Source organism: Dreissena polymorpha, unplaced genomic scaffold, assembly GCF_020536995.1.
Source record: "Dreissena polymorpha isolate Duluth1 unplaced genomic scaffold, UMN_Dpol_1.0 chrUn001, whole genome shotgun sequence".
Lineage (NCBI taxonomy): Eukaryota > Metazoa > Mollusca > Bivalvia > Myida > Dreissenidae > Dreissena > Dreissena polymorpha.
Window position 1 is genome coordinate 913408 of NW_026273315.1, and position 9992 is coordinate 923399.

Here is a 9992-nt window from a genome sequence, read left to right on the forward strand (position 1 = left end):
TGTTCATGCCGCCTTTTTAGTTAGATAAACAAACATATATATGTTCATTTGATCTACATTCACCCATTAAACGTATTCCATGCTTTTATCTATCTCTTTATGCTGTCTACTATTTTCACTATCTCAAATATGTACATTTCTGCCGTTTTTGTTTTTGTATGTACATGAAATGAACATATATTTCATACATTATCAAAATGTTAAGTATAAAGTGTTTAAATTGATCAAAAAGGGTATTTACTGTGTTTCTTTATAAATTTTGATAATATAACCTTTTCCATACATATGATGTACGATCTGTTGTTGTTTTTTTGCGAAATACACGCCTCATGTGTTCTGTTCAGATTGTATCACATTTAATGTTAATGTCCTTTATTGCAGTTCTATGTCAATTTTAAACGGAATACAATACACTAACGGGTTTTTATTACTCAACGTCCCCTGTGTTTTAGTATTAGTTCTTGTTATCGTCTCACAATGGTTTGTTGCGACGAGTCATTATAAATATTTATTTATGAAACATGTATATATAAATATCACTACTTCTCTTTAATATTGCGTACGTTGAATACTTATAATTTGTGGTTAATTATTAACTTATATTATTTACATATGTATTTTTATCATGTTTAGAAACCTCGCTTACTCATACTTTAAGTACTTGTCACAATTATGTATATAGGTTTATTAATATTGTTATCATAATGCATGCGCTCAATTGTGTCCAAGTGTCCCTGTGTTTTTCAGGCAATGTCAAAAATAAATCTTGAAATATTGAATCTAAAAAATATATAAGCTTGAACAAGCATACGAATAAAAAAATGGGCACTGAATGGAAAAATCCATATGTTTATTGCGAAAGCATTATGAACCACAAGGAATTAAACAAATACTTAAACCATATAAAATGTGTTGTTCTTTCGATATAATGAATATTACACAGGCCATATAACAACCTTCTATAAGATTAACATTTGATCTGCGGGGTTAATATTCCCATATGATTTTTTTTAATTGTCAAATCCGTTTGTACAGGCCGGCTAAAAATGACAGAAGGAGGCGCCGATCGTAGCATGCCAGAAACCGAAAGGGTTCAAATGCAAAGCAGGCTGTACAGCCGCCACTCTAGGGTAAGTGAGCGATTTAAAGCGTTTCAAGACACAACAGTTGATACCCCAAACATGTACATCCGTCACTCTTGGGTAAGTCGGGTCTGAAAGCGTTCCCAGACAGAACATATTGTAGAGTTTTCAAACTCGAGTAAGTTACTAAGTAAGCGTTTCCAGACACAACAACGTGTATGGTCAACGCTCTGGAGAAATTCAGAGACTGAGAGCGCTAAGCGGACACAACAACCCAACAAGTCGTCGCTCTCAGGTTGCCAAGAAGAACGACTAAAACTAATCCCAGAAACAGCAGTCTGTACAGTCGTCAATATCGGGCGATGGACTGACAGATTCTTAGAACAAGCAGCGACAGTCTTCTAAGTAATCCCTCAGAGATAAGTTAAAGACCGAAAACGTTCCGAGGCGCAGAAGCCTTTACAGTTGTCTTTCTTGGTTAATCGAAAATGAGAAACGACAATCACTGACAATAATGTTTCATTAAACTTAATTGTGTATTATGAGTGTGATTAGTCCACGGTTACAATGTCAACACGTAAAGGCAAAAGTAGGGTTAAAGGTCGATTTTGTTACCTGCCTGCACCTGAGAACCATACACGGAAAGAAGTATTAGTACTTAAACGCATTTAGTTGAAACTAGAAATGGCGCGTCAGAGGCCGACGCGAATCCCCACGCCACATAGATGTTATATTTAAAGGCAATGTTGGGTGGACAAGGCCTATGTTGGTGGGGCCCCGGGGTGGGTAATGTGGACATGGATGTTCGAGATAGACCGTGTTGTCATAAGATATGTTCAGTATTAATTTTAATTCAATTGGTGAATAAATGAAAATTATGTTAAAACAAAATTTTGGGTGGGCTTGGTCTATGTGGGCGGGACTCTCCAGGAATGGTAATGGGGCCATGCATAGTTGAGATTAACTGTATTGTCATAAGAGAATTTCAGTATCAATTAGAAGTGAATCGGTGTAGAAATGAAGAAGTTAATGTAAAATAACTTACAAAAATGAGTGAAAATCTCTGACCCGGCCCCATCCCAACCCCATAACTTTTGACCCAGGGGTCAGATCAAAATTCCAAATAGTGCACTGTCGCACATATGCTCATAGCTACCAAATGTTTAAGTTTCAAGGTTCTAGTGCTAATAGTGTAGGAGGAGATAGTGGTCAGGACGGACGGATGGACAGACGGCGGAGATAACCACATAATCCCCCGCTCCAATTTGGAGCGTGGGGATAATCAATGACAAATAAGAATCAAAGTACTGACAGTACTGGGTGACAATGCTTTTGAAGAGGATGGATATAAAAGCATCAATTTAAGTTTATCTACATCATCACAATTGTGTATGTGGGTACGAAAATGTTGGGTACGAAAAAAAAATTAGGTACGAAAATTTTGGGTACGAACAAATTATGCCAAATACAAAAATTGGGTACGGCAAAAAAAGTTGGGTACGAAAAAAAAATTGGATACGAAAAAAGTTTGGAACGAAAAAAAAGTTGGGTACGCACAAAAGTTGGGCACGAAAAAAAGTTGGGTACGAAAAAAAAATTGGATACGAAATAAAATTTGGTTACGAAATAAAATGTGGGTACGAAAAATTTTGGATACGAACAATTTGGGTACAAAAAACAATTTGGGGTTACGGGAAAATCGGAGTGCGAAAAAAATAGGAAAGAAAAAAATTGGGTACGAAAAAAAAATGGATACGTAAAAAATTGGGTACGAAAACTTTTGGGTAAGAAAAAAATATTGGGGGTATAGGGAAGTAGTACCCGTTGACCTCTCGATAAATTTGAAAGAGGACGAGAACCAAGCTGCCTTTACCTTTATGAATGGCCCTGGGTGGGTTATATGGACATGGATGGTCGAGATAGACCGTGTTGTCATAAGAGATGTTCAGTATTAATTTGAAGTCCATTGGTGAATAAATGAAGTTATGTGAAAACAAAATTGTGGGCCCCATAGAAAAAAGGAATACATGTATTTGTTGTTTTTCAATATTGAAACAGTTAAATATTCGTTACCATCCCTTATAGCTAAATAAATAGAGTGCCCATTTCATTTTATGTATTGAATGATGTTTTTTATATGTATAGGTCTCCTTTTTATGAACGCACACTAACATAATCAAAAGTTGTCATGGCTTGACTTTGTAGAGTTGCTAGAAAATGACTTGAAGTATAAAAGTTGCAAAGAATGCAATGTACCTAACGTAGCATACTACTGACACAAGTAAAAATAAAGTTTAAAACAATGTTATAAAAGAGTGGGCATTACCAGGCAAGACTTCTTTTCCAAGTTGATCGTGCATCGAAAACATATTTTTGGCAGCGTATATGTTTTATATTTTACTCGTTGAGCAATATATAGTGCCCATAGGTTTAACAAAGAAATGACACTGGTTTGAATTCAAGCCCATATTTAAAGGAAATACCTTCGTTATGCCTCTTAATTGTACGTATTGGATTCTCAGTATGTGAGGTTGCAAAATAACGCATATTCGTGTACATGCTCTTCATTTGCGTGTACAAGTATAGGTGAAAGAAAGTCTGATTTTATGCGTTGCCTATAAGTAGTTCGAAAACACTAGTTTTTATTCAGTTGCTGGGAACGCTATCTGTAAAAACACGTGAAATGAATGAAAATAAATGAAACAATTTAGCATCAGACTTTTTACAGGTTAACACGAGTATCCTTTTTATCGAAAAATCATATGTGCTTTAGTGTCAATTTAACTTTTAATTTTATATTATAAACATCATTTAATGAAAACCAATAATGCAATACTGGAATAAGAGATACTAGTAAAACATTAAGTTACACGAAAATTCAGTAGTTTGATTGTGTTTTTGTTTTCAGAATTATGTTGAAAGTGTGTCCGTGGAAGTATGCAATATCATGACCCAGCTAGGATATGGAGAGGAAATCAGACGGATGCGTGTTGAGAAGTACAGGGCACAGGATACGCAGGTGAACTCAATAGCAAATATTTTTTCATGTCAAACTACAGTTGGCAGCAAGGCCGAGGGGCTTACCTTCAGTTTTGAAAGCGATCGTGACCATATAATCGTGCGTGAAGGTGTCACCTGCTTAGAAGCTGGAGTCGATCTACGCACCATACCAGACGACATAGAAGTGTACAGAATGGATACAAGTGTATACCCAGGACATTGCAGGATGTTACTGGAGAGACCTGCTTCCAAACGTTTTATTGAAATTATAAATTCTCTGTGTGATGACGGAAAAGGGAACACTATTCTTAGCAGCGGTTTATTTCTTGATGGATGTGCAAAATACACGCATGGGTTTTGGGGTGCAATTCCAGGTGAACGCGCGGGGCCCTCACTTCCTGTGTCAACAAAAATAGGAGGATTTAAAAGCGACATTGTGTTTGCTTTTCCCTGTCAATGCCCCGGCATCCTGCACAGATGGGCTCATCGACCTCGACTTTGGCCGCAACCAGATGTCGTGCAGAAAATTGTATTATTAGGATCATTTGTTACCCCTATAGGCTTTAAAGGCAGCGAATATGGATATTTAGAATGGAGGATTTGCTTTAACACGGGTGAAACGGAACTCGTTAACAATCTAACTGATACTCAGGCAAAAGTGTATGTAATTCTTAAAATGATTTTAAAAGAGATACTAAAACCAAAAACTAAAGCAGTAACATCCTATGTGCTGAAAAATGTTATACTTTGGCAAGCAGAAAGCAATTCACCCGCACTATTTCAAGAGAGAAATTTGATCTACTGGTTACATGACGCACTGGGAACACTCAGAACTGCAATTTCCTCTAAACAGCTGCCATACTACATGATTCCTGAGCGTAATCTGATGGCAGCATGTGGATTGCAGGAAGTACAGCAGCATAAATTGGTAGCAGATATCTTAGACATGATGGACGAAGGTCCACGTGTCATACTGAGATTGCCGAAGATACGACAGGCAATTATCGGTCACCCAGAGCCGCTGTTGTGGTTAATCAGGAGAAAGCTGGAGCTGGAGATGATATACCTGGAGTTTATGAACAGAATGTTGCAAATTAGAAATGAGAACTGGGAGTTTGATTGTTCGGATACCATACTGCAGGAGATACTGAGACGTCAGTCCGAGATACATAGAGAGGTCAGTCTACGGATGTTTATGGAAGGCAACATCGTTTATAACCCATATGATATAAATTTTGTTAATATATTTTACAAAATTCAGATGTAATCATGAATTAAACTGATATCTCATTATCTCTATCTCGATATCTGCGGAATATTTAGAAGGCATTGTTGTTTCTAATCAGATTCACATTTTCAGTGGAACGATGATGAACACATTATTTTAAGGTATATATTTCATATAATCACACTGCTTCGGTTGATTGTACGTTCGTTGCATTTGGTTCTTGTATTGTATGTTGGAAAACTAATTTAAGTAGCATTAATAACACAAATTGATATGATTTAGTTGAGGGCAAGTTGTAGTCGTAGTGATGGTGTGGAATTTGTGTAAGTGGTAGTTGTGGTGATGGAAGGTATTCATGTAACCTTATCCTTGTCATCAATGGGCATTGTTGATTTCAATTGTTGTTTTTTATTACGATTGTAAAGTTATTTGAAGAATATTTAGATCTTTAGTTAATATCGTGATAATGTACATTTTAAGCTATAGTTTACGATGCCCGATTTCAAATATTTTTAAACTGTTATATGTTCCGGAACATTGTTAACACACTATTGGATTGTTTGTTTCCTAAATAAAATATAAAATTGCATACATATATATATTTGACCTCGCATTGTTTCACATTGTTCACAAATGAAAAATATTGCTACATACATATATAGTTCGTGAGCTTCGCATTGTTTTGAATTGTTAACAAGGAAACATATTGCTTTTAAAACGCTATTAAGTGATACATTTCTTCATTTAGTAAATATACGCTATGTGTCAATTACTAGTTACGGCCATGGAAGTTTGTAGTCACAGAAATATCGACATACCTACCGATCACTCTGACATAAAATATTCTATACTCTTATAATAATATTACAGCAACCTACTGTATTGTGATTTTAAGGACAAGAGCAAATATACCCTTTAGTATTTCTGTCTTTTTACGAGCTCGCTTGCGGAAAGCTTGATATGGTAGCCATAATGGTACCGTATATGTGCGTGCGTTTGTGCGAATAAGCTTGTCAAAACTTTATCCTCATCGTACAATCATAAAATAACTAACAATAAATTTTCACCATCAGTAGAGAACGTGACGCCTGAAAAAAATGTCCATCTAACTCAAAGGTTAAGGTCACACAGATGTCAAAGATCTATTTTGGCAATAAAACAGCTTGTCTGGACCATAACTTTATCCTGCAGCATGATATTTGAAACTGAATACAATGTATCTCTAAATGACCACAGCGAGGAAACAGCGCATCTGATTCATTACTTGATTCTCTACCTCAAAGGTCAATGTAACACTCAAAGGTCAAATGTCAAAATAATCCATAACACAGCTTGTATGGCTGTAACTTTGTCATTCATCATGCAATTTTAAATTGCCTTACTCTAAATGATCATCATGCGGAGACGGCGTTTCGTGTGCAACAACCACCCCCTGTCTCAAATGTCAAGGTCACTAACATGTCGGATTTGACCCTAGATTATCTTTTCTTGAATGTGACCTTTTCATTTTTCATGTAGTTATGACATTATTTACCACAAATAGCCATCATGAGGTCACGATCAGTCTCTTGTGGAATAAGTCTCCCTACCTAGGTCAAGGGCCAGCAAAGAGATTAAGGCTATAATAAGAACATACATCAGCTTGACCGAATTTTTACTTAATCGTTCACAATCCAATTTAAATATTTTTACCACAAGCGTTCACCATGTTGAGACTGAGTGTCATGTGTAACAACCATCCTCCCTACTTTAAAGGTCAATGACACAGATAATGGTAATTTTTAAGTTTGGCTCTTTAACAGCTTGTCGAAACTGTAATTTCATCATTTATCCATCGTACATTAAAAAAAATAACAACGTTAATCCTGTAGAGGAGATTTGTCACGTATGAAACATAGTTCAAAGTCAAGCTGAAGGCTAAAGGTCAAACATGTGAACGGCTCAGCTTGTTGAATAATTACAAGTGCATCTTTTTTTTCGCTACGAAAATATGATCACTTTTAACGTCATGCGCATTTGCTACTTTACAAGTTATTAGCATTTACACCGAATATTTCCCTACCACCAAATCGTTCAGACAACAGATTATAAATTTACCATTTACAAATGCTTAATTTGACAAGTACGATTCAACTTCACACATTATAATTTTTACTGTCTTGGGACATACGTCTTCAATTTAAAGGGGCATTTTCACAGATTTTGGCATAAAATGAAGTTTGTCATTAAATGCTTTATAATGATAAATGTAAACATTGGATCTAAAAGCTCCAGAATAAACAAGAATACAATATAAACAATAAATAAAAGTATTCCTCAACTGGGCTCGAATCACTGACCCCTGGGGTCCTGGAGTAAAATTCTTCCGCTTAGACCACTCGGCCATCAGTGCTCATACAATTAGCGATGTATTTTATACTTTATATAAGCAATCCTCGTAGTATCACAAAATATAACGACAACAACAGAACTCTCCAAATATTCAATCGTTTCGCGTTGCATCGCTTTATAATTTTCAGGTTTTTAAATCGTCAAAAGATGCATAAAATGGATATTTTAGAGCATGGTAAATGTTAAGCTTTACTGTTTTCACACAAATAACATAACTAAAACGAAAATTTGCGAATCTGAAACAACTTTTTTTAATTTTGTTAATTTACCAAAACGTGAAAAGGCCCCTTTAAATTGGTAAATATATGTTTTCTATGAAAGAATATCACCTGTATTCAATAAAACATTGTATGAATTATGCATGCCGTGTATAGGAAACTATCATTATCAGGGTGCACATGGTCGAACCGTTCTGCGTAGCGTTATTCAGCTGCTGGTTCATATAAATGTACCTAGAAACGGCACCGCTTGCGTTCTGTTCGAATGAAATAGCCTCTTTTTTAGATATATATTTTTTAAATTCACCAGGAATTGTAAAGCGACAGATAATGTTTCATTGTGCAAAGATCGAACACATCTATTTCATTAGCAAGGCTTTACATTCAATGTATGGTTAAAACACAAAACGTTCACAATCAATGATTTGTATGGTACGAATGACTGACAAATGTTTCGTATCGTTAACAAACTAATGCCATTAACTGCTGCCTTGTTTTACTCGAGGTGAATGTTATGGATCTTGTGGGATTGCTTTTTTCAGAAATCTCACATCAAAACTTGAAAACAAAAATTAAATCATCACAGGTCATTACAAAGATCAGAACAATCAAATAGGATAAAATATAGGAATAATTAAACTCCAGATTTTTTTCCGGCGAAACAATTACCATCCGCCAATAAAAGCAAATGCCCATTAACATATATAAAAAGTACAAGAGTTGAGACAACGTATTAAAAATAAAAGTTATAAAAGTTAGAAAAGTCACCTCTATTTTATTATCAATGAAAACTACTGGGGTTTCAAAAGCATAAAATTATGCCTAACCTCACACTTAGTCCAAAATTGATCTAAACGCATGCATGTTGTAAAAATAAATAATAACCACAAAATATTAAAATATCAAAACAATAAAATTTCTATTTAAACGAATTATTTAATGCTTTATTATTGCATAGAGCAAAAGGGATACAACTGTTTGATGTAATGTGAAATAGATGAGAGACAGAGTATTATAAAACAGTTACTTAATTTTAAGCACGGCTGTTTTCGGAGAAAACCCGAGGTATTGTCAAAGCCAGCTCGTCATGTCGTCCGCCGTCCGACGTATGCCGTCCGCCGTCCGCGTCGTGCTAAAACCTTGACATTTTGCTATAAAATCAAAGTGCTTCCATCTACAACTTTGAAACTTCATATGTAGATGCACCTTGATGAGTTCTACACGCCCCACTCATTTTTGGGTCACTTGGTCAAAGGTCAAGGTCACTGTGACCTCTAAAACAAATTCTTACAAGCTTTCATTTATTCAAAACTGACCCGCAGCCGAACATTGGCACCCGTAATGCGGTGCTCTTGTTAAATACAAGTTCCATTGTTATCAATTTATTGTAATTAGGTTATTTATAAACAACTTAAATACAGGCAAAATTACACAAGTTCAGACTCTTCATCTGTGCCATTTTCTTGGAGTATCTTTATAAGAATAACAGTATTTAAAAAATGCAGGACAGCACCTTCAAAATACTCGGTAAAAGCACATATCGTATTAGGAAAGAGCCTGCATGTTTCAACATAAACACAAAGATATAAGCACATGAAGCTCTATAGCATGTTTGTTTGTGTGCAAATATTTGCAACCTGCTAATAACATTAAAAGGTATTTACATCCATAAAAGTCCATGTTAATCCATGTATCACTCAAATAGCGATAATATAAACACTGTGATCATGATTCATTGGTTATTCTTTGGTTATTACAAAAAAATCTTATGTGAAGGAAAAATCTTTTATTTAGAAAAAGGCAACGCTGAAAATGAAACTTCATGTGTATATTATTTTAAAGAGAGAACTTTAGGTCATAAACGTATTGCTTTCTGATTTAATTAACTAGCACAACTATTGCCTGTGTGACCTAGTTTTTGTGCTGCACTTATACGTAATAAGTGGCTCATAATTTATTGTCCAGCAAATCAATTTATCATTTGTCAGTGATCAATGCAAAGTTATTTAAAGAAAACAAAGCAACAACAGAACAACAATCGTTTTAAAGAAACGCATTTTATAAACATATCAA

At 35.2% G+C, this 9992-nt stretch overlaps 1 protein-coding gene across 1 annotated transcript; it reads left to right on the plus strand.

Moving 5' to 3' along the window:
- The first annotated feature begins 1039 nt into the window (after positions 1 to 1039).
- Positions 1040 to 5851, plus strand: LOC127863171 (uncharacterized). The gene is made up of 2 exons (XM_052402564.1): positions 1040 to 1130; positions 3991 to 5851. Exons 1-2 carry the CDS (start codon positions 1047 to 1049, stop codon positions 5347 to 5349), a joined length of 1443 nt encoding a protein of 480 aa, XP_052258524.1. The 5' UTR covers positions 1040 to 1046; the 3' UTR covers positions 5350 to 5851.
- Positions 5852 to 9992: the final 4141 nt, after the last annotated feature.